At 34.7% G+C, this 27,134-nt stretch overlaps 1 protein-coding gene across 1 annotated transcript in view; it reads right to left on the bottom strand.

The window, feature by feature from the left end:
* PGM2L1 (phosphoglucomutase 2 like 1) overlaps positions 1–27,134 on the bottom strand; it is a 58,529-nt gene that overhangs the window by 20,941 nt on the left and 10,454 nt on the right. Inside the window, exons 2-5 of the mRNA XM_058545612.1 lie at positions 7,084–7,251; positions 4,741–4,847; positions 3,925–4,009; positions 278–361 (exon numbers count right to left, since the gene is read on the bottom strand). Coding sequence (XP_058401595.1) covers positions 278–361; positions 3,925–4,009; positions 4,741–4,847; positions 7,084–7,251 — 444 coding nt within the window. The remainder of the gene's footprint in view (positions 1–277; positions 362–3,924; positions 4,010–4,740; positions 4,848–7,083; positions 7,252–27,134) is intronic.

The following is a 27,134-nucleotide window of genomic DNA, read 5'->3' as shown; positions in this document are numbered from 1 at the left end:
GACACACAACTATCTACTGGGGCTTTGGGGGGAAAAATAAATAAATAAAATCTTTAAAAAAAAAAAAAAGACCAATGCAGAGACTTTTGTGATAGTACATGTTGAGAAGTAATAAGGCCATTAGGGATACACATTCTTTGAGGGCTGGCCTCAGTGTTTTTACCTTCCTGTCCCCAGTGTCTAGCCCTGCTCCCCGGTGTGGAAAATTATACTCAGCACATATTATTCAAATAAAGTAAGAACTATGAAATATGCAAAGATCAGGAGTCCAAGTTACCTTGTATCCATTGTCTTCTTTGCGGTTGTGAGATGCAGTAATCATCACACCTGCAACTGCTTTGAGCTCCTGGACTGCATATGGCTGAAAAAACATTAACACCATAACTCCATTTTGCTTCCTAGCTACCCATACTTTTGACATGAGAAAATTTTTGATTAAACACAAGAAAAGACATTAAGATATAAATAGCCTAAAACCTCAACTATCAACTCCAGATTCACTGGCTGGGGCCCATTTCTAAAAGGTCACCAAGAACCACCTAACTGTTAGACTGAATGGCTCCCTGCCCCCCATTCTCATATAACTTAGTCCTATAAACATTTCTGATTATTTTGTTCATTTAACAAATATTTAATGAACACCTACTATATGCCAGACACTCCACCAGACTGGAGATATGAGTGGTGAATATAATTATAAAATGTTAGAGCTGGAAGTAAATTTAGAAATTATCTAATCCATCACATTTTACACCGAGGTTTATGCAACATTATACAATCATAAAGGAGAAAATTCAAGGGTAGAACATCGGTCTCTTGCTTTCCATTTGAAGATCTCTATATATACTCTGTGGCCTCTATTATCATATAAAGGTCAATTCACCATCTTCTCTCCCAAAGTTAATCCCCAGGTTGGATTTCCCTTTTTCTCTGTAGTAATTATTTGTCTGCCTAGGATGTTCCTCCTACTCCTTCTACCATCACATCCAATTCCTCTCCTCCTGGCCATTGAGGGGGTAGACGCATGACCCAGGTCTGACCAGAGTAACCTCTTTCCTTGATGATTTAATTCAGAGACAGGCTCATAATCCAAGCCTGGTCAGAGTCCTTCTCCAAGATGTTTCTGCTGCAGGTAGTCAAAGAAGATTGCTTTTTTGACTCGAAATTATGGTGATAAAGAGTGTGAATCTGGGACTTCCCTACCAGCTAGAGCAAACCTACCTGTAATAAGAGAGGAAGGTCAACACACAGGGATTGATGGTAGTTGGAACTGGCAACCTAGTGGCAGAATTCCACAGAAATGTCCTAAATTTCTGAACCCTCTCTGGTTTCTGTCATTCATTAGAGCTAATTGTCTAGCAATTCCTTCAATTCTTTGCACCACTCAGTATATTTTCAATAAATCACTAGTAATAGTTTATAGACATTATCTATTTTTCAAACATTTGGTAAAGTTTACCTATAAACTCATCTGGATCTGGCATTTTAATTTGAGAAGATTGTTTAAAAAATATCAGTTCAATTTCTTCAGTGGTTATAGGTTTATTCAGGTTTTCTATTTTTTATCAATTTTGATGTATTAATTATTCTAGGAAACTGACCAATTCATCTAAGCTTTCACATTTATTTGTATTATGTTGTTCAGAATATTGTGGTTTTCTTAATCCCTACTGTATTTATTATGCACACTTCTAATTTCTTTGTCTTCTCTTTTATTCTTGAGCACGCTTTCCAAAGGTTTGCCTATTTTATTAGTCTCTTCAGAGAGCCAACTTTTGCTTTTGTTGATACTCTCTTTTCTTTTCTATTTAATTAATTTTTCCTCATATTTTTATTATTTCATTCCTTTTACTTTTTTTGGATTTAGTCTGTTTTAGTTCTAACATACTAAGTTAAAGGCTTAGGTCATTATTTTTTAATCTTTTTTTTCCTAATATATTCATTAAGACTATAAATTTCCCTTTAAGTAAGGCTCTAAGTTATATCCCATAATTTTTGCTATTTATTGTTTTAATTGTTGTTCAGTTTTAAATACAGGCAGTCCTTGCTTTGCTCAGTTCCAATATACATGAATTTCCGATACCATATTTAGTTAAATAATACCAGTTTTCTAACATGTTCAAATTTCAGTTACCATGCTGTATTAACTACGATTAACTGCGTCAAGTACAAACTTGGCTGCTAGCTCTTTAGTCCAAAATAACTATGTACATAAGAGACCCATCATGATCAGTGACCAATCATGTCACTCTGTTAAAGTCTGTCAGTGACTGGTCTCTGTGCATCCGTCATTCAGCTCTCAAACGGACAGCAAAGCAGAAAGTTGTCTTGCCTCCTTCTCTCCCAGTGATAAACCCACATGACAGTTTGCAAAAATGGATAATTGAAAGAAAGAACTGGCCAACAAAGATGAAAGTGCAGCAAAGAAACAAAAAGTGATAATGGTGGAAGTGAAATTTGAATCGAACATAAATGGAGTTATAGAAAAAATAGCTGAGAATGTTGACATTGCTGTCCTTCAAGAGACTCTAGATATGCAATCTGGTGAGCTTAGTGAGGGCAAATGCATGGATATAAATGAGGGATGTGGTTGTGATGAAAAGGATGAAGATGTCCCAGAGGAAGTGATACTGGCAAAAGAAGGAATTCTCAGAGATATTTCACAACATTGAAAGCACAAAGGATAAAATGTGAGAAGCTGATCCAAACTTAGAATGAAGTGTGACAATTCACCAAGGCATAGAAAAGATGCTCACTCATATTGCTAAGTTATATGACAAGAAAAAAGCACTGATCATACTCTTGATAAATTTTTTTACAAAGAAATAAACATGTTAGTTCTCAACGTTTCTAATGTATTTTTTTTTGGGGGGGGGGGAGATCAGCCCTGAGCTAACATCTGCCAATCCTCCTCTCTCTCTCTCTTTTTTTTTTTTTTTGCTGAGGAAGACTGGCCCTGGTCTAACATCTGTGCTCATCTTCCTCCACTTTATATGGGACACCGCCACAGCATGGCTTGCCAAGTGGTGGGTTGGTGCGTGCCTGGGATCCGAACTGGCGAACCCCGGGCCGCCGCAGCGGAATGCGCACACTTACCCGCTTGCATCACCTGGTCAGCCCCTCTAATGTTTTAAATTACAGTGTACTAACTAAATATTAGTTTTACTATTTTTTTCTTTTCCCTATACATTTTTCACCAAGAGTAAGGGTGTTTTGACTGTTCTGAGAAAAAATTTTAAAGGTCCCAGACAATCGTAATTTTTCCCACTGATTATTAAGATCAGTTTGCATGGTTTTAGCTTACACAGTTACCTTCACAGTCCTGCACTACCATGCAAAGCAAGGACTGCCTGTAGTTTCTAATCTTCATTATGGTATCTTCCTTAATCCACAAATTATTTTATAAGTGTGTTTTTAAAATGCCAAACATATGGGGTTTCGTGGGTTTCTTTATTTCAAATCTTACTGCGCTGGAGTCCAGGGCTACGGTTTGATAAGCAATTCTCCGGTTTTTGTTGAGATTTCCTTTGTGACCCTGTTTGATAAGAACGAATAGCCTACCATCACTGAGTACAGGGCTTTTACACACACACACACACACACAGACACACACACCAGATCAAGCATGCTAATAGCATGTTCAAATCCATCCTTAATCATTTTTGCCTGCCTGATAAATCAGTTTCTGAAAGAAGAGGGTCAAAATATCCCACCATGACTGTGGACTTGCCAACTTGGTCAAACTCTCAGTGGTTCAACACATGCTTGTTGAATGAAAATAAACTCAGAGCAAAATTTGTTTTCCTTTGGTCCTTCATATCACTTAATAGAGAACTACTGCATGACAAAGATTTGAACCCCGGTCGATTTAAGAAATCTTTTCAAGAGCAGTAAACTGTATGATTAATAACACAACACACTTACTACAAAAGGTGTAGGAACATATCTTGAAAAAAGGTACACAGGAACATCTTTGGCCAGTAAGACTGCAGCAGTGAGTTTAGCAAGCCTAAAAAAAAGACAGATTTGGCTTAATCCTTAGCTTACCATACTTTTTAAAAACCAACCTTCCACAAAATAAATATTTCATATTACAATTATTCTGTAGATATAGTAGCCTAATACAACTCATTCCTATAATCATTGGTTATTTAAGCTTCATTCTCCAACTTAAAAATGTTAAATAAATAAAATTTTTTGAAAAAGAGCTTAACAATAAACACAATTGACATTTTAATTTCTTCCTTTTTCTCCTTTCATCTTTTGATGGCTCTTTTACTATGAAATAAAACCTGCAAAAGGGAAAAAGAATGCAGGAAAGTGAAACAGGAGACTTTGATAAAAACAATATGCATAATTACTCCCTGCAAAAAAGAGTCACTATATCATGACTATCTATGTGTGAAAATATGCTAAAATGAGTCAAATCAGACTATAATGAGAGAATACAAGCTACAAAATTTCTCCTACCCAGTGCCTTTGAGAAAATATTAAAATCATAACATAAGCTATGATGTCATTCTAAATACTAACTAAATATTTTAAAATTTTCTTCTTTTCTGTACAAGCTCAAGCTTATCTTTGAAATGCTTCTATTTCAGCTCTAAAATAAACTTTGGCATGCGATCACATTTCTATTTGACAGTTTCCTGTTTCAGAAATCCTACTACAGGGCCAAAAAAAAAAATTGTAAGATTTTATTCCAACCCAACTTAATCTCTGAAACAATGAACACTGTACCTCTGGCTGCTGCAGCTGCTAGTTACTTGACCCCGGGTGTCATACCCAACGACAAAGCCTCTCTGCTTGAAGTCTGAGAAACATCTCTCCAGGTATTTATACATCCCCTGAAGCAGATAAACACAAACGATTAGTTCCGGACTAACACCTGCATTTTCCATGACTAAAAATCTATTACTTTTACGTGTAGTGTGCAGCTTATTGGCTCCTAGGGAACTGGCTTCTGCCTTTATGCCCATGTTTACCAATGTGGAGACAATAATGTTCAAATCTCTAGTGTGAGACGACATTTATTTCCTGGCATTTCAGACACATTTAATACCAAAGATGTACCAATTAAGTAACTATTAAATCTAATATGATACATAAAACATTAGGGGAAAAAACATGAGACATGAGAGTCAGTATGCTAAAAAAATTGTTGGAAGAGTCAAAAGAAATTATCTCTTGCCTTAAGGCTCTAGATAACAGAATATTGACCATTTTAGACCTTGCTAAATCATAAGATTGAAGCTAACCAAAAGATTTGACCTATTTATGATACAAACATTTTTAATCAGCAACATAAACCCTCATTAGAAGATTTCTTAAGATGGTTGATCCCATTTGTAATTCCTTGGTTTTAAAATCCCACAGAAAGAGAATCTCATAAACTAGGAAAACTTGAGTCAAGGGTGACAAAAAAAATTAAAAGAAGTATTTAATACTGAAAATATCACAATGATAAGCTAAAACCATTTAACTATCTTACGAGTGATTTGCTAACTTTAATAAACACTTTCATCTCTAAAAATAACACTTTATCTTGTTATAATCCTTTAAAACTACTTTCACAAATGTTGCCACATTTAATCCTTATAACAACCCTGAAAAGAAAGAAATATAGATACCATTTCTATTTTTGTCTCTTTCAACATCTCTTCAAAAAAAAAAGGGAGACAGAAGAAGATTGAAGCTCCATTTAATGACTTGCCCAAGGCCATTCATTCAACTAAAACTAAGTTATACTGATTACTGAAGACCTACTATATGGCAGGCACACTAAGTAACCATGTGGCAGCACCAAATGAGGCCTCAGTGACTTCTGGACTCTTCTTCCATGGCTCTTTCAAGTATAATTATTCTTCCCAACCTACTCCTTATGATTGGGTGTGTGTGTGCACGCTTGTGTGTGCAAACACACAACACTTAATATAGCCCAAATTGGCTAGTTTCACCAACTTATTTATTTCTAATGATGATACTATCCTAAAATCTCACAAAACCTCAGAGTATTCTCTGGTATGCAAATCCATCTTATCCCCTAATATCTAGATTCTGAAAAGGGCTAGGGCTTAAGAATCAGATTCTATCTGGCTTTTCCACTTCACACAATGAAATCTCAATCCTGTAAAAATTTGCACTTCTATAGAAATTGATTTTCAAACACCTCCTCCACCCCTTTTTGTAAAGCCAAGGAGTCTTCATTTAAAATGAGAGCTTATGAGGAAAGCTGATATATAAAAGACTGAACTGAAGCATCTCTGGATGAGGAACAGAAAGGGGACGGGGGACAGGGGAGGTGGCACATATCCTACTCATTCAGACATCTTGTCATCCCTTCTCCCCCAGCCCCTGCATTTAGCCCTTTGCTTTAGAGAATTCCCTCAGAACAAGGCTAAAGATGATTTACTGTTTGGCAGTATCAGTTAGAATTAAGTCTACTGAACATTTCTCTAGTCCAGAACTATTTTTAGTATAGGCTAAATGCATTTTGGCCTTCAAGGAAAGTGCAGTTCCTTGAAGCAGTGAGGATGCTTCACTGGAAAGAGAAGTAATTTGTTTCTAGAGTAAGTTGTATAAAAATGAGAAGAAATAAAACAAATTGTATCATATCATACATGGTCTTAAAGAACTCTCAAATGGATACGGAAAATCATGTTAAAGGGAAATATTTTCACCTAAATTTTTTCGAAATACCGTGGTTAACCTTTACCAATGGCCATATGCCAAAATGGGTAATCATCTTCTTTCTATCTAAATTTGTTTCTTTGTATTAATTGGAAATGTCAACATCCATTTCCTGGTTTCAAATGCAAAGTAACATTGTTAAAAAGTTGATAATGGCAACCAAAATAACTCTTAATCAGAAAGTCTGTGACCTTGAAGATACATAAATGACTTCTAACATAAATCTGGGGCAAGACCAAAGGTCAGAATTTATTCTACATTTTTTACTTACAAGAGAGCACCTTCCTGGATATTAAGGTTTTTTGTTTTTTAAGAAAGGCACTACCTAATTTATAAAGCAAAAAAATAGCGTGATAAAAAGTGCACACACAATATTTTTATCATAATACTTACCTGTGTTGACTGTATTATTGTAAGATCATTAATATAGCAAAATCCTGCCCCCATTGCAGAACGAAGACCCGCAGTCCCAAAAGTCATTCGGCAACAAAGACGATCTCGCAGTTCCTTGTTCATCCCATTCCGTAACAGATTTTCAATCTGCTCTTTTGTCTTGGGATTCTATAAGAAAGAAGCATTAAAACTTAATCAGGATCATAAGCAAAGTCCTCATAGGAAGCCCTTCTGAGGAGCCAATAAGTACTATGCATATATCATAGGCTCTACATTCACTATAAATTCCACAGTGCTACTTACCAATATTAGTATGTATAATAAAACAATACCTGCCATTTACTGAGTCCCCAAAGGAGCCAGGCCCTATTGAGGATGATTTACATTATCTCTAATTGTCATAGTATTTTTTTATAACACATTCAAGAATTTTTTTTTTTTAACAAATTGATAAGTTACGGACCCAAAATAAACCTCTTAGTCAAAAATGACGTCAATTAATTTAGAGTCTATATTGTTTTAAAAAGAAATATAGAAGCTACTGGATAAATGCCTTCAAAACATGTCTACCAACTACCTACCTAAACCTCTGAAATTCAAAATGACCAGATAAGCCTTACTGCTCTTTAAAGTCACAGAACACCATTCAATTTATCTATAGTAAAAGTTGACCCTAAAAAGGTCTAAGGTGTTAAATGTGGACTTAGTTAAGAATGAGAAGGAAAATTCAGTCCAAACATGGCTTGTGAGTCAAGACATGCCAACATCTATATTTTAGGATTCTGGATTTCATTAGCACATACTTTATTTTCATAAATTTCAAGAATGTCTATGACTGAAAATAGTGTTTCACAATAAAGTAGCAAGTTTCAAATAGAAATGAAATTATAATAAGAATAAAACTTAAATGTAATTTCCCATTACTTCTTCTTAGGAGATAGAGTCAAATATTAAGAAAATAAGGTGAACCATACTTCTTTAAGGTTAGTATGGATTTAGTCCATAATATCTGCTTAGATCTTCTACATCTATAGCCTATACATACAATGATAATGAATATTCAAAATGATAAACTAAGGCAGCTGAAAGGTGCTGAATATTAGAGCATATTTATACTTGTATAGAAATAAAAACATACTAATATATAATTTAAACAAAAAGGTTTTCTGGTTATAATAGAAATTACAGTAACGAGAATGCATGTTACAAACTAAGAAGCAACCAGGGAAATTCTGGTTAACTGAAATTGCAATCTGCTTATAATGTATGGATGTTATAACCCAGACTCAATGAGTCTCCATTTTATAGATGGCACAGACTAACAAATACACAGTCTACATAAAAATATGAATAGCTATTGAGAAAAATCTAAGCAATAAGATTATCTAGGCTACTATCATATTATTCCAATGTCTAAGATACCACTAGATTTGACACAGAGGGCAAAGAGACTTGGAAAGGGTTAACATTTACAAATGGGCATAAGAACAGCAAAAACTGAAAAGACTGAGAAACTTCAGTACTTAGAGGATACATGGCACTGTCATACACTGTTAGTGGCACTGAAGTTGGGATAGTCTTTTTAGAATGATTTTGTAGCAGCTATCAAAATTTAAACTGCACAAGCCTTTCGGCCCATAGATTCCTCTGTCCACAATACCTTCACATGAACGAAAAGATTTATTCATACAAGAACAGTCATTGTAGCACCTTACTGGTAGTATTATTACTACCATTGTATCAATGAAGAAATTAAGATTTAGAGAAGGAGTCTAGTAACACTGAGCTAATACTGGAGTCTATACAGGATTTGAATCCAAGTTGGTCTGGCTCTAAAGTCTATACCATCTCATTACACACAAAATCATTATGTAGGGGGTTAATAATGTTTCTAATAAAAATTAATTTCAGCTACAAAGCAAAAAAAATATTCCTTTTGTATGTAAATATAAATATGATTCACCAGACAAGAATGCTATTAGGCTTCTGAGTAATCTTCCTAATGCACAGCTACTAGAGTAGGGCCTAAAAATTCCATTCCCTGTTATAAACATTACAACAACTACTAACCTAATTTCTGGTTCTGAAAGAGCCTGTATATTAAAGAAAAATAAAAATGGATAAAGAATCATGATGCATCAGACGTAAGTAAATTGCTAAGGTAAAAAGACCTAAGCAATTACGGTGACAGACATTTGAAATCTACTTTAAACTCATATTTCTCCATTATTTCATAGCTAGACATTAAATTAGATATCAATGTTACAAACATTTAAAAATATAACCAAAAGGCTATCTCTGTAGCTATGATTATCATATATTTTCAATTCAGATGACGAAATTACATTTGCATTATATTGTTAAAATCTTCAAATAACTGATTTTTATAAACTATAATACACAAAGGTTCTAAAGACCTACCAATTATTTTTTAAATACTATTTCCACATATAACTCAGATATTAAATGAAAATGAAAGTAGAAGAGTAAATAAAGTGTTTTAATTTGTATAAAAAGAGGTATGTGTACATACCATTCCAGAAATACTCCATGTAAATATAAGAGACAAAAAATAGTGATTACCTCTGATTGGCAATCACGGGCGAGGTCTGAGATAGAAAATTGACTTATTTTTATTGCACAGCCTTGGCACTTTTTGGATATTTTATATATGTATTACTTATGCTATGGTAAAAACTAGGTAGATATCCAAGATGGCTGAGAAAAACCACTACTTGTGTGTCTACGCGAATACTTTTTACCTCACAAAGTGCTCTCTTTTTCCCACCCACAGAAAGCTATTAATAAGATCTGAATCTATAAAATATATATTGGAGCTTTCTCAAATACAAAGTATTGTTTGCTTTCTAAATGTGCTCTCTCATTTACAACTCATTCATAACTTGAGGGTAGGAAAAGCCTAATTAGCAAAAAAAGAAGAAAATTGTTCAACTGATGCCAACTGTAAAAAAATCACCTCTAAACTCATAATGTAAGTCAGTAGGAAAGTTACCTGATTTACATTTTGGAAATATTTGATCTACTATATAAAATGAAAATTAAGTATTGAGAAAGTAAGTGCATTCAATATGGAACCAAATTTGCTCTTGACTAGCATATTTTAGAATCCTAATAATTTTAGTACCCCAAAAAAGTAATCCTGCAGAAAATCCAAAGAGATTTTAGTGACTACTAGCATTTTCTATACTTCATCAGGAATAAAGCTGATTGTTTAGTATGAAATCAGTAAGCTAAAGAATACAGAATTAAAGCCATGCATTATTTTCAAATTTTACCTGTATACCAAAAATTTTCCTTTAGATTTTAATCCTATGGATTGCTGCAACTTTATATGGCTAAAATGAAGAGAAGAAAGTGTCTTCTTACATATTACTCTGTGGAGTTTTATTTTTTCCATACTGTAGGTCCATAAGGCCCAAATTCAAAGAAAACATGAAAGAATTGATTTACCAAAAAAAAAAAAAAAAACCCCAAAAACAACCCACTTCAAATACATAGAAGAGCCTCTTCTAATAAACTTAACTTCTTATAAACTTTCATAGGTGTGAAGAAAGCTATACACCAGACCAAAATCAACCAAATGGAAGTATTAGCATTCACTTATGAAGGATCATTTCGGACTCATCAAGCTTTTCTAAACCTATTCTGTTGATAATTAGGGGGTTTCTGTATTATTTATGTATAATAAATATAAATGTGTATAAAAGTACACAAAAAAGTAATTAATCATCATTATATAAAACAAATCAAGTTTGTCAAAGAGGAATTCCTTGAAAATCTTCTTTCCTACTTCTTTCATAAACCTAATATTCTTATAATTCTTACACAACTTGAATCTACTCTATTAATATTCTAGTACTAAACCTAACAGCTTACAAACAATCTAAACTATGAATTGCATTGTTTAAAAGATTAGAACAGATCTAAAAGAACATGATATACATTAACAATCCCAAATCCTAATATTGTTATACATCTAAAGAGGAGCCAATATACAAAATTGACTTTTTAGTAACTCAAATATATCTAAAATTGCAAAACTATAAATGACATTTTAAACTGTTACTGACAGAGACTGGTATCTAAATAATAAATTCCAGTTTTATATAATTACAGAGAAAAAAAAATTTAAGTTTATTTCTAAACAGAAGTTAAAATAGGAAACCGCAATCTGAAAGTCTGAAGGGTGAATGCAACTGACATTTACTTCTGAGGGTCAGCCAGCTTGAAGATCCAAGTCTAGAGTCCTGAAGCAGAACATGTTTTCCAAACCACATGCTTCCTTAAGTCCAAAATATACTCTTGCTAAACCAATAATTTTTTCCCATTTAAAGGACCTTTGTGTAATTCTAAATTTAATTTCTACTTCTTTAAAAATTAGCATAAATAACAGAATAGTAGAAATTAGCATAAATTAAATTGGCTTAGATAAAAAACTTGAATGACTATACTTGTCACATAAAATGAGATTTGCTTAATAACTGCTTAATAAAATTTGAAGAAAAATCACTTAATGAATATGAAAATCATATCCAGCAAAGTAGAAAATAAGCTTTCAAATATAATATATTGTTGTCATTTAAGTGTAATACTGAATATGCCAAGATTAGTGTGAAAGCTAAAAATGTTAATTATTTTATTTTAAACTTTAGGATTATGTAGACATAGTCTTTTAACTTATGGATTTTTTTCTAACAGCACTTATATTGAGCTGAATTTTACTGTTCAATGACACAGTCATGCCTGTCTCAATATTAAGTTTTAAATAAAAAATATTTCTCATATAAGGTAGTCCAAACGTTTGCTGTTTTTCTCTAGATATTCTGACACATCATACTTTTCTCAACTAATGAAGGACCCAACTGTTGGTCAACTAGCTCAGCAGCTCACTGCAGGGTAATGGAAAGACCACTGAACTATGATTTTAGAAGGCTTGGCCCTGATCTTGAGCCTGCAATGGGTTAGCCAGATAATCTCAACGAAGTTACTTGACCTCCTCCTAGACTTTAGATAGAGTGTGATGACTTTTGAGATTATCTTTTCAAGCTCTACAGGTTTTATCAGTAAGAGATCATGTGAGGGACTAAATATACTAAATTAGAGGACTCCAGTTAGTAGCATGTATCACTACCTTTATGACTTTGAACAGGTAATTCCACTCTAGTATTCTCACCTGCAAAAAAATAGGAATAATGTTCTCCTCTTCTTCCTTGGCACACAGCTAGAGTATATTTTCCAGCCTCCCTTAGAGGTAGATGAGATAATGTGACAGAGTTCTGGTCAATGGATCTGAGTAGAAGAGATGTGTGCCATTTCTAGGCCTAGCCCATTAACCCCTTTTCTGCCCCTCCCCCCGAATCCTCTCTTTCCCCATCAACCCACTAAAGAGAAAGGGCTCCAAGGATTTAGAGGAGTATGTAGCAACCAGATGGAATAAAAGATCTCATGGAGCAAAATTCCCCCTCTACCTGCTACCTCACAGACCAGCATTGGACTGGAATGTGACCAAGAAATAAACTCTCATTTGTGAGCCACTGAAATTCTGGAGCATAGTTAATCTGCACTGTTTAATATAGTTAGTATTCAGAGAGGATACTCACATACCTCTCAAAATTTTTTATAAAGTGGCAGATTGAAAGAAATTGCTTCACTCTCAATGTTTGTATTTTCAGGGCTTACGAAGTATCCTGGTTCGACTTACTCTTTCCACAGTGTTGTTAGTTTCTTTACAAACTAAGACTTAGAAGACTTGAGTTCTTTATCTCGTTTCTTCTATCGAATAAACTATGAACACTTGAAACAGGTCATTTCTCTCTGAGGCTCATCAGTACAATTTAGGGGTTTGAATTTAATCTGAAAAGATCCCATTCTAGTTTCTAGTTTCTCTATATGCATTAAAAAAAGAAAAGATCCCTTCAAACTCTAACATTTTGATTGTTAGACCCAAGACTCACTTTAGAATCTAGTCAAGAGCTCAACCTCCTCATCACTTTCTATTTAATTTTTCCTCCAGGCCGGCCCTGTGGCATAGTGGTTAAGTGCGCGCACTCCGCTGCTGGTGGCCCAGGTTCAGATCCCAGGCGCACACTGACGCACTGCTTGTCAGGCCATGCTGTGGTGGCCTCCCATATAAAGTGGAGGAAGATGGGCACAGATGTTAGCCCAGGGCCAGTCTTCCTCAGCAAAAAGAGGAGGATTGGCACGGATGTTAGCTCAGGGCTGATCTTCCTCACACACACACACACAAAATAAATAAATAAATTTTTATTCAGTGAGTTTCATACTTTGAAAATTTTTTTTACCCAATAAAACACATCAATTTGTTTTAAAAAACTTTTTAAAATTAAAAATCAAGGATAATTGCCAATTGCTAAAAACTGAATGTAGCCTGAGTGCTACCACATACACATTCCTAATTCTAATCAAAAGCAAAAAAACTCAATATTTTTATTGGCTTATAAACAGACCTATATAAGTTTCACACGGTATTTTAAAAAGTTGACAGTAACTCAGTAATCTGAGGACCTCAGATTGGGAATGGCACCCAATTGCTAGGTGTCTCCTAATACCTCTCTCTCCTTTAGTCATAGAGTTTTAATTGGGAGCCCAGCTAGGGGCTGTATCTCAGTCTACCTTACAGCTAGGTGTGACCAGATAACTAAGTTCTGACCAATGGCCTGAAAATAGAAACGATATGTTCCACTTTCAGATCGTGCCCTGAAAAGGATTAAGTGTACACTCTCCTGAGTCTTCTCTCCTCTCATGGCTTAGTGATGTGACAGTGGGGCAGCCATCTTGGATCAATAGTGAAAGTCACATATTGAGGATACCATAGCCACCCCACCAACCCGGGACTGCCACTGACCTCTGAATGTTATGAGAGAAATTATCTTCTCTTTGTTTAAGCCACTATATTTTATAGTCTTTGCTTCAGCAGCTTAGACTGTACTCTAAGTAATACAGTAGGTGATGTCTGTGCACCAGTATGAAATAAGGCTGGGCCCTTCTGACTCCCAATCTAATGTTTCTTCTATATACTGAATTCCATCCCCTATCATTCCTCCTTCTTCTGCCTATCCAAGCATTCTTCTTGCTATTCATATATTAAACCAACATTCATCCAAGTCCTTATTTTGCAAACATTTTGAGGGAAATAACTATATATTCCTGGTATTCTATATTTTTCCTATAATTCCAAGGGCAATGTCACTCAAAACTAAGTATTAGAAAAAAGCTTACAGATGATAGTAGGAATTCCCTTAAAAACAGTAATCAATTACTCTCATAATGGGGGTACCTTCAGTTGATAGCAGAGACCATTTTCTAAATACTCTGTCTCCTTCACAGTACTTAACTTGTACCTTCTACACAGAAGATGCTTAGTATGTATTTAATGATTATGAGTCAGTAATAGTGACAAAATAGCCATGTTCTTTTAGGAAAAATAAATATTAGAGAAAAAAATGTTAGAGTAAGCTATGCAGTCAAACATAAGAACTCCCAATTGAAATGCATTTCCTATTTAAGTGGATATATTTTTTAAGATAAAGCCCTATGGACAAATAATTTCATGTTTTTCTTTGAGGCTAAATTAAATCACGAATATACAGTTCATGCAATCCTCAAAAATATTACTTTGATTATTACTATATCTTCAATACTAAGAACAGAGCCTGGCACTCAGTAGGCTCTCAACAAATGTTTGTTGAATTAATTAAAAATACCTGTTTAGGGGCCGGCCCAGTGGCGTAGTGGTTAAGATCAACACACTCTGCTTTGGCAGCCTGGAGTTTGCGGGTTCCGATCCTAGGCACGGACCTATACCACTCATCAAGCCATGCTGTGGTGGTGACCCCCATACAAAATAGAGGAAAATGGGCACAGATGTGAGCTCAGGGCCAATCTTCCACAAGCAAAAAGAGGAGGACTGGCCACAGGTGTTAGCTCAGGGCCAATCTTCCTCACCAAAAAAATAAAAAAAATCTATTTATTAAGTACATACTATGTGCTAGGCACAGGACATACCAAAGGTACAAGAAGACACTGTCTCTGCTCTCACAAAGCTCAAGATCTAATGAGGCAGGGGCCGGCCCTGCGGCTTAGCGGTTCAAGTGTGTGTGCTCCGCTACTGGCGGCCCGGGTTCGGATCCTGGGTGTGCACCGACACACCGCTTGTCTGGCCATGTTGAGGTGGCGTCCCACATACAGCAACTAGAAGGATGTGCAACTACGAGATACAACTGTCTACTGGGGCTTTGGGGAGAAAAAAGGAAAAAAAAAAAAAAAAGGAGGAGGATTGGCAATAGATGTTAGCTCAGGCTGGTCTTCCTCAGCAAAAAGAGGAGGATTGGCATGGATGTTAGCTCAGGGCTGATCTTCCTCACACACACACACAAAAAATCTAATGAGGCATCAAGATAAGTAAAAGGGCAATTACCACATAGAATATGAGAAGTATTAGCATAGGACTAAGTTCTGAGTGCTACAGGAGCACACAGGATAAGTCTCCAACCCAGAATAGATTGAAGGGTGGAGAGCAGCGTCAGAGAAAGCTAACTGGAAGAAGAAATATCTGAACTGAAAAGTGAGTAGAAACTGGAGGGCAGAGAGTATGAGTTCAGTATAAGACTTACTAAGTTTGAAATAATATCTATAGCCAGCATGCCGACTATTACTTCCCTACCTGACAGCCTCTTCCTAGTAACCAAGGAAATGAAAATTAAAACAAGAAATCATTTTTCACCCAAAAATTTTCTTAAGAGTTTTTAAGATTATTAAGCCCAGTACTGGGAACGTGGGGTATATTAATTACTATGGCAGGGGTAACAAACTGCTCCAAATTTAGTGGCTTAAATAACAAATCATTTATTATCTCTCTCTCATAGTTTCTGTGGGTCAGGAATTCAGAAAGGGCACAGCCAGGATGTCTTGTTTCTGTCCCACAGTGTCTGGGGTCTCAGCTGGAAGACTTGAAGATTGGGGGCTGGACTCATCTGAAGGCTTATTTACTCATGTATCTGGCAGCGATGCTGACAGCTGGGGCCTAGCTTGAGCTGTCAACTGGAAAACCTATAGTGGTTACTCCATGTGGCCTGGGCTTCCTCACAATGTTGAGTTGCAAGGGCAAGTATCCTAAGAGCAGGCAAGACAGGTGGAAGCCATACTACCTGTTATGACCTGGCCTTGGAAGTCAGGAAGCTTCAATTCCACTGTACTGTATGTCTTGAGGCAGTTACAAAGGTCCACCCAGGTTCCAGAGGAGAGAACATAGATCCTACCTTTCAAATGAGGGGTGCCAAAGTTATAGCATGTGGGGTCGGATGGGATATACATAAAATATATATGCATATGATACAAAAAATGATATATACATATGATATATATGCATATATAATATACGTATATGGGTGCAGCCATCTTTGAAAATATAATCTGCCATAGAGGGAGTATAAATCTATACAATATCTCATGACAATTTGCCAATGTTATAAATACCTTGAATATTAAATAGCCCTTGATCCAGCAATTCTAGTTCTATGAATTTATCCTAAGGAAATAATCATGGATGTGTGTTAAAATTTAGTCATGAGGATATATATTATATTATGTTTATAATAAAAAAATTATAAGCAAACTACATGTCCAATAGAAAACTGGTTAAATAAAAAGCATGATATATTAATACATTAGAATAGTACATTAAAAATCACTTTAGAACTTTAATGATAGGGGAAAACACTCATGATACATTAAGGGGGGAAGTATATATACCATATGTACAATACAATTCCAAATTTATAAAATGGATACATATATATGTACAGAAAAATAAAACTAACAAGAAACGAACTGTTATTTATCAATGGTGGATTACTCTTTTTATTCCTTTACTTCCTCATACGGAAGGGTGACCTACATGATCAGGGAGAATAGTTTAGAGAATACAAATTAACCCCAAACTCTTAATCTGTGGATTGATGTCATTCATCAGTTTAGGAAATTTCACAGTCATTATCTCTTCAAATATTGCTTCTAGCTCATTCTTTCTTTCCTCTCCTTAAGAGATTTCAATTAAATGTATGTCAGAACTTCTCACTGTATCAGCTTATGTCTTACACTTTCTCCTTTATTTTCCTCCCCATCCTGTTGTGTTCCATCCTTGATTCTGAATATTTTCCACTGGCCTATCTTCTAGTTTACTAATTCTCTCTTCGATTCTGTTTGAAATGTTATTAAATTCATAAATTGAATTCTTAATTTTGGTTATTCCATTTTTTCAGATCCATAATTTCTATTTTTAAAAATCTACCATGTCTATTTTGTATCATTTTCATTTCTCTGCCCAATTTTTAATCTTCTCTTTAATCTTCTTGAACTTGGCAAGCATAAGTTATTTTACAGTCTGCATTTGATAACTGCAGTATAAGGAGTCCCTGCAGGTCAGTTTCATTATCTGTTGCTTCTTCAGATTCTTGTTCATGTTGACTTGTTTCCTTGTGTTTCTGGTCATCTTTAACTCTGTACTGAATATTATGTTGGAAACATTATTAGCAGGAAGAATTTGAAACCTGGGATGAAGGTACCTCCCTCCAGGGAAGAATTTTTTTGCTTCTCCCAGGCACCTGAAGACACTAGTAATCCAGGTTCACTTTAACCCTTTTCAGGCTCCAAATGACTCAGAGCTGTTTACTTTAGAGTTCACCCATATTCACAGGGCAGCCCTCTGGAGTCCCAAGCTAAAGTGGAAATGTTTTTGGGGTCCCCACCTAAATTCCCATATTTGTCCCTCTATCCCAGCAAGGCTAACAAAAAGCCTGCCAAACCCCTTGCCTGCCTATCCCAGACCAGTAAATGCACCCAGGGCAAAAGTGTCGCTAAATGCTAAACTCAGCTCTCTGAATTTCTGTCTTGAGGATTGTGACCTGAAATTTCTATCTTCTTCCAGATCTTGAACTAGAAATTCTTGACTAACTTGCTGAGTCTTCAACACCTTCAAACAGATTTTTAAATCTATATTTTGTCTATCTTTTCTAGCTGTTACAGGAAAGTTGTCCAAATTACCTTATCTGTCATTATTAGAACCAGAAGTCTGTCTACTATACAACACTGCACTACATAGTGCAGTTTTAGATACACTTAACTTACAGATATCCAACTATATGTACTTAGCCCTACCTTCCAAAGCAGTACTAAAAATTGTATTTTGTGCATGTGCTCCATCACATATGGTGAATTACTATATACATCATATATTATATATTACTATATTAGGTTAGATACTTGAAATCATGTATCCTGTAGTTCATGGGCAATTTTAGGGTTTCCAAGGCTAATTTTTTACTTTATGAGATTTTCATTATTTATTGACTTTAGAATCTGACTCCCAAGAAAGACAAGACTCCACTATACCAGGGATATTCTGATACTGAAGTTACCTATTAGAGATACTACAGACATATTTTTATTCTGAGTAGGAGCTTAAACAAGATGATATCTAGGTCCCTGTCAACTGAGATTCTATAATTCTATACTTAATTTAACTTGTACCAGACAAAGATTCATGGCCTGATGTTTAATATGTATTTTAGAAGGGTAAAAATGCTACCAATCAGAAGAACCTTGTCCATCAGCGCAAAAACTACCAACAAAGGAAACAATAATATGTTTTCTTCTTTTTCAGTAAGGCCCAATTTTCACATTCTTTTGAAATCATGCTACAATTATGGTCTCACTGCATTTCTCAGAAATTAAATATTTCTATCTCATGTACATGTCATCTTTACATATGCTACAGAAATAATGCAAAAGGAAAAAAGCTATATGCTAAATGATGCTCTCAGCATTATTTAAAATAGTTTTTAAAAAATCAGAAACACCTTATTGTATCTATATGAGATGACAGATGTTAACTAAATTTATTGTGGTTATCATTTCACAACATATGTAAATCAAACCATCATGCTATACACCTTAAATTTATATAGTGATGTCAATTATTTCTCAATAAAACTGAAAAAAAAATAAAAAACACTTTAAGATGTCCAACAACCAGGAAAAGGTTAAGTATGATATACCTACCAAATATTATGCTGTCAATAAAATTATAATTATGTTCTGCATGTTAAAAATTACATAAACAAATCCAAAAGACAAACTGAGAAAAAATATTTGTAATATAGAAGTTGACCAAAGGCTTATTTCTCTAACATTAAATAAAAAAGAGAAAAGATCAATGACTCGACAGAAAAATGGGCAAAAGATATGAAGGCAGTCCATAAAAAAGAAAATGTAGGTGTCTTTTAAATATATGAAAGTATATTCAGCCTGAGTTAGAAGAAAAATGGAAATTAAAACCAAAATAAAATATAGTTTTCAATTTTCACATTGGCAAACAAAGATATTTGATACTACATTGTGGAGTCAAGAATTTTGGAAAGCAGCCACTTTTATACATTGCTGGTAGAAGACTAAATTGGTACATCCTCTCTGGAGGGCAATTCGGCAATAGCTATTAAAATTTTAAAAGCACATAACCTGACTCAAAAATTGAAAAAGAAGAAACAAAACAGATAATTTGCAGATGAAATTACTGAGTACATAAAAAAATCCAAAAGTTAATAATTTTTAGAATTATTAGAATTAGAATTCTATATTCTCATTAATTCTAATTAATGAGAATGAGAATCTAATTAATTCTAATTAATGAGAATATAGTAGGATTTCTGGATATAAGGTCAATATACAAAGGCCAATTGCATTTTTCTATACCAGTAAACAGAAAAAGAAATAATTTTAAACGGCATAAAAAATATCATGTACCGTTTCCTGTATGTCCAAGTAAACTCCAACCACATCTGACCTTCCCACAGATAACAACTATAAACTCTAGACAAAGCACACACCCACACACAAAAAACCCAAATCCACAAAGACCTGAAGGTACTAGAGAGTGAATAAATGCAGGCTTGATTCTAAAAGGGAGTTAACACTTGGGAGAAGGGACTAGCACAGGGTGAGTTTCCCATTTTTACAGCTTTTAATTTAAGGGCAGGTAGTAGTCAAAGCCATGTGCTATAACGCCAATGAAAATCCCACGGTCCTTGTGGCCTGAAGAACCAGAGCACAGAGTTCAGGGCAAACCACAGCCACCGGAGTATATGTCCAGAAAGGAGAAAGAGGGGAGAACTCCACATTCTGTGCATCAACTCTGCCTAAATCTCTGGTTGACTCCTGTTCTAGGTATGTAAGGACAGATTCCAGCTAAGGATAAAAGAACAAAGTGAGATTTGAGTAGCCTCCCAAGAAACAGAGTCTGCAGTCTGAATTCAATCAAATTAATTACCTGCTAAAACAAACAAAAAAGTCAAACTCTCCTGAGGATTAACAGATTCCAGGGTCGCCACAATATAACACTCACAGTGTCCATGATGCAATCTATAATTAGCAGACAAATGAAGAACCAGAAAAATGTGAGCCGTTCTCAAGAGTGAAGATAATCAGTGGTGACCAACTCCAAGATACTCACTCAAATGTTAGAATTAGCAGACAAGGATTTTAACACAACTGTTATCAGTGACTTTAAAGGAAAATATGCTTTCAGTGGAGGAAAAGATGAGACATCTCAGAAAAGAAATTGAAACCATAAAAAAATCCAAGAGGAAATTTTAAAACTGAAAAATATAATATCTGAGATTCAAATGTCACTGAATGGTCTTAATAGCAGAATGGAGATGAAAGAGGAAAGAGTTCATGAACTAGAAGACAGATCAATAGAAACTGTCCAATCTGGACTACAGACAGAAAAAGATTAAAAATAAATTTAATAGAGCCTTAGAGACTTATAAGACAATACCAAGAGATCTAACATACGTGTAAAGAAAACTAAGAATTCATTGGCAGTGGACCTGTGTTACAATAAATGCTAAAGGAAAGTCTTCAGGTTGAAGGGAAGTGATATCATTTCGAAATTCGAAATTTTAGGAAAGAAAGAAGAGAACTGGACATGGTAGATATCTGGGTAAATACAAAAAGACTTTTTTCTTCTTAATGCCTTTAAAATGCATAGGAGCGATTACAGCAAACATTATAACACTGTTTTGTAAAAGCAATACAAATGAGAAAGGATAAAGGTAGTGATGATAAAGATGGGCCAACACCGTTGCAAGAATTTACAAGATGTGGTACAATATTAACTCTAAATAGATTGTGAAAAGTTAATTTTCCAAAACTGAAACTAACGAAACAAAATCCAAAAAGTCCTGTGTCCATTAATGAAATTTTATTTGTACTCAGAAAGCTTTCCATGAAGAAAACTTCAGGCCCACATTGTTTGGGTGGCAAATTCTATCAAATATTTAAAGAAATAATACCAATCATACAAACACTCTTTCAGAAAATAGAGCAGGGAACACTGCAACTCATTTTATTATAAGGCCAGCATAATCCTAATACAAAAATCTAACAGATTCACAAAAAAATCCCTAAAAAAAATATGAAAAGAATAATACATCATGACCAAGTGTATTTATCTGAGGAATATAAGTGGGATCAACATTCAAAAATCAATATAATTCATCATATCAGAAAATTTTTTTTAAAATGCTATGGTACATCCAGACAACAGAACATTATTTAACGCTAAAAAGAAATGAGCTATCAAGCCATGAAAAGACATGGAGGAATCATAAGTGCATATTACTAAATGAGGGAAGTCAATCTGAAAAGGCTACATACTGTATGATTCCAACTATACGACATTCTGGAAAAGGCAAAACTGTGGAGACCGAAAAGATCAGTGGTTGCCAGGGGTTGGGAGAGGGGAGAAGGATGAATAGGTGGAGCACATAGCATTTTTAAGGCAGTGAAACTATTTTGCATGATAATATAATGGTGGATACATGTCATTATACATTTATCCAAAACCATAGAATGTACAACACTAGCAGTAAACCATAAGGTAAACTATGGACTTTGGGTAATTAATATGTGTCAATGAAGGTTCAGTACCAGTACCACTCTGGTGGGGAGTGTTGATAACTGGGGAGGCTATGCATGAATGGGGGCAGGGAGAATATGGGAAATCTCTGTACCTTCCCTTCAGTTTTGGTGTGAACCTAAAACTGCTTTAAAGAAATAAAGTCTTAATTAAAAAAAAAAATGACCATTTCAGTAGATGCAGAAAAAACATTTGACAAAAAATTCAACACCCAATAATTATTTTAAAATTTCTCACTAAATTTTGAATAGTAATTCCACTTCTATGTATCTACCCAAGAGAAATGAAACATGTTTACACAATAACCTATATATGAATTTTAATGGCAGATTTAGTCATAATAGTTGAAACCTGGTGTCTATCAACTGGTGAATGAATAAACCAATTTTTGTACATCCATACAATGGTATACTACTCAGCAATAAAAAGGAATAAACTACCAATACAGAAAACAAAATGGATAAATATCACAAGCATTATGTTGTGAAGGAAGCTAGACCCAAATATTCTACATACTGTATGATTTCTGTAAGGCAAACTATCAGAATAATGAACTACTACAACTCAATGATAAAAGAACAACTGAATTAAAAAATGAGCAAAGGATTTAAATAGACGTTTCACTAAAGACCTAAAAATGGCTAATAAGCTATAACAAGTATTGATTCATGCTACAACATGGATGACCCTTGAAAACATGCTAAGTGAAAGGAGAGGCACACAAAAGGCCACATATTATATGAAAAGTCTAGAATAGGCAAATCCATAGAGACAGAAAGCAGATTAGTGGTGGTCTGGAGCTGGGGGGAGGGAGGAATAGGGAGTTACTACTAATGGGTATGGGGATTCTTTTTGGGGTGATTAAAGTGTTCTGGAATTAGATAGTGGTGATGACTGCATAACATTTTGAATATACCAAAACTCACTGAATTATACACTTTAAAATGGTAAATTTTATAATTTTATGTTATGTGAATTATATCTCAATTAAAAACATCAACAACTATAGGACATAAATTAGATCAGTGGTTACCAGAGGCTGGAGCGAGGGGATTCACTACAAAAGGGCATGAGGAAACTTTCTGCAGTGATAGAAATGCTCTGTATCTCAACTGTGGTGTTGGTTATGCAACTGTTTACACTTGTCAAACTCATTAAATTGAACACTTAAAAGAATGAAATTTACTGTCAATTATGTAAATGTAAAATTATATCTCAACAAGCCTGACAAAAAAAAAAGTACGTATATAGAAAAGCTCTGTCTAAAACTGATATTGGAGTAGAGGAAACATGGATAACCCAGATGCACAGTGTTTTATCTGATAAAGTATGAATTAGTGACAAACAATATTGGATGGTTTTTTCATTTCCCTTTATAAAACATTTGGAAAATGTAATTTAATGTTAAAAATACAATACTTGAAAGATGCTTGAATTCTCAGTGGCTTTATAAACCAGTTTTAGAAAGACACGCAAATTACAAAAATAAATTCATTATTGGTATGACTTGAATTGTAGTATAACATCAACTCTCTTACTGTTAAGTTTTTCTTTATAATTACGTAGAAGTTCTTTGACATTTGGCGGAGAGGACATTTAAGTCATTTATTCTATGTAAGTATGAATCTAATTTTACAGAAACCACAAATGGAACTTACTATCTTTGTAAAGTATGGCATTTCTACTTAGAGAACATGTTAGGCTGTATTCTAGAGAACATGTTAGGCTGTATTCGAGTTATTTTGTTGCTTTCATTTTGTTAAGGAACTACAGCTTTAAAAAAATCTTAGAGTGTACTATTTAGGGGTAAGTTAATAGTATCCCCATTTTCAAAAGTTGTATACTAAATGGATATACAACAAATGGAATACGTTGAATTTGATGTGAGTGTTTTCAGGCATTAAAATAGTTTTGACTAAGTGATTTTTTTTTAAAGGAGCTGTTTAACTTCCAGGGTTATCTTTATTTGTTTAAGTGAAAAACAAAACCATTTTTTAACCACACAGGAAATTCAGACAAAACCCTAGCACTCCTAGATATGCCTTGGTTCCTTTGGGGAAAGGAAGAAGGGAGGAGAATGGAATCAGGAAGTAGATGTGGGAATTTAAGCGGAATCTGTAATTTCTCTAAAAAGGAGATCTGATTTAAATTTAGCAAAATGTTATGATTTAACAAAATGTGAACTGTTTATCATTCTCTGTGTTTTTAAAAAGAAGAGGGAAATCAATTTGTTAATAAGTCCCATTTTGTTGTGAGTGCCAACCAGTTGATTTGACTCCTAGTCAGCCTGGGTATACAGGGTGGCCAGTTCCTTCTTCCTGGTCTGTCTTAGTCTGGAAACCCCACTGAAACCTGTCCACCAGGGTGGCCCTGCTGGTATCAGAAATAACAGAGACATAGCTTAAGCATCACAGCAACATGCAGACACCACAGTATGACAACTGACAGATGGGTGGTGGGGTTCCCTGACCGAGAAACGAACCTGTGCCGTGGCAGTGAGAGCTCTGCGTCTTAACCTAGTCTGTCTTAGTCTGGAGTGAGAGCTCTGAATCTTAACCACTAGACCACTAGGGCTCGCTAATACGTCTCATTACCTCTTCTTTAATTTTCTTAGAAGGCTCTATAAGCATCCTAATGTAAAACTTTGATATCCATGTTTCTAGAAGAGTCTCCAGGCTACCCTCCACAACTCCAACCCATCTCATCCTAATTACATACTGCAGTCAAACTAATCACCCAAGAACCAACAATAGAGTCCAAATCCGACTACAACAAATATAAAGGTTAAGAAGGGTGGGATCAGATGCCAAAGGGCAGAGGAGTTCAAAATCTTTTTGGATTCAAATACTCTCTCCATTTCAGTGAGCCTGTTTGTGTATAGGTTAAAAAATGGGAATAACTGCCTCAAACAATCCTTGGGAAGGTTAAAAGAGACTTTTCACATGAAAGCATCTAGTACCATGTCTGGCATATGATCACTCAATAAACACTAGTTTTCCTTCATCTATTCTTAACCACCAGAGCGGTCCAACACATATGCTATACTTAAGTTTAAAAAAAATCTCTTCATTTTTCTTGCACGTCCCCTGTTCAGTTTTATTTCCCTGATCAGTTTCTTCTTCCCTTTTATTATGCTCTTTCTCCCACCTTAAGTGTTCTGCTCTCATATCCATCATCTATTCCTATCCTACTTATTCTCCAAGACCCAGTTCAAGATCTACTTCTTACATAAAGTCTTCCTGACTTTGAACTCCTGTTGCACTTAAAAACCAGTATCAGACAGTGGACCACTTAATTGTTCTTCATTTACATTTTAAATTTTATTTTTAATTATTAATTACAAACTACATCAATACATTGTCCTTGTTTAAAAAAATACTAACGATACAGATAAAGCTACAGACATCTTTGACTGTTATCCTCATTCCCAGACCCCTCTTTTAGGAGAGCCAGTACTGTTTTTGTGATGTATCCTTCCAGACTTTTACCTGCATCTACATACTTACAGAAATGTAGTTTTGCTTTATCTCTTTTTATTTTATATATATGGTATCAAATTGTATGTGATGCTCTATAACTAGCTTATTTTACTCGATATATCTTGGAGGTCCTTTCAATACCTTTAGATCTATGCTATTCTTTTCAACTGCTGCAGTGTTCCAGTTTATTTATCCTTTCCCCTATTGGTGATCTTTCAGGTTTTTACTAATTTTTACTTGCATAAATAATGAAATATTTCAGAGTGAAAATGAGAAAATTCTGAAGCAGAAACCACAAAATAAAATCAATACTTACATTGAAGAGATTTTCTAACAAAGTAGCTTCTCGTTAGCGGAAAGCCTAAATGCCTTTGCATCTGAGAAGCATAGTATTTTTCATTTACATTATAATTTTCATACTCTTTCGGGCGTTAACTATGACCATAGTTTTGTTTGGTAAGATATAGTGCTCATTAAATTATCTGCTGTAAAAGATTCCATGCAGGATTGGAAACACTACCTGTCTATTCTTTCCACCAGCATTAATCATGTTCTTCATTAACTCCCAACACCAGAGGGCAGCAGCCTCAGTACTAATCAGCAATAAAGCACAGCGCAATTGACTAATGAAAAAGTACTCCTTTAATGAGATCTGCACTAAATTACTAATCAACCTTTTATTTTGGGGAAAAATATCTCTAAAAAACAGAACAGACATATGAAATAGGTAAAAACAATTAAACAAGCAAATCATGTTGTCTCTCACAAGCATAGATGAAAGAAATCTAATTTAGATTACCCAGGGAGGGACCATGAAAATCTGAGCTAGTGGAATATAATATTTACATTCTTTGGTTAATTCAATGTATCTGACAAGTAAAACCTGGAAGAACAAAATGAAGATAAATTCCTTTTTATTTGGTTCTCCAGGCTCTCTCGGATTTTTTAAATTGGAAGAAAGGAAGGGATGGGGAAAATAATTCTAGAGCAAAGATGTACCCAAATAGGCTTCCTAATGGCCTTGTCGAAAACTTAAAGGAGCTAAACAAAAATCCTTTATGAAGGAAAAAACAGGACAAAGAAGACCCCCAAATAAAAAGCAGAAGTAGCCAGTCTACCTATTTTGAAATTTTCAGGTGGGAAAGAAGGAATTGCTTTCAAATATGGATCCTTTCCCTTTCAAGCATATATATTTTTTAAATTCATAGACTAGATTTTTTTTTTAGGTTTTTTTTAATTGATGTTTTAATAGTTTTTAACATTGTGAAATTTTGGGTTGTACATTTTTGTTTGTCCATCACCATATATATGACTCCCTTCACCCCTTGTGCCCACCCCCCACCCCCCTTGCCCCTGGTAACCACAATACAGTTTTCTCTGTCCATGTGTTGGTTTATATTCCACATATGAGTGAGATCATACAGTGTTTGTCTTTCTCTTTCTGGCTTATTTCACGTAACATAATACCCTCCAGGCCCATCCATGTTGTTGCAAATGGGACGATTTTGTCTTTTTTTATGGCTGAGTAGTATTCCATTGTATATATATACCACATT

This window comes from Diceros bicornis, chromosome 7 (assembly GCF_020826845.1).
Source record: "Diceros bicornis minor isolate mBicDic1 chromosome 7, mDicBic1.mat.cur, whole genome shotgun sequence".
In the NCBI taxonomy this organism is placed as follows: Eukaryota; Metazoa; Chordata; class Mammalia; order Perissodactyla; family Rhinocerotidae; genus Diceros; species Diceros bicornis.
The sequence above is the reverse complement of the archived record's forward strand: the minus strand, read 5'-3'. Positions and strand labels throughout refer to the sequence as shown.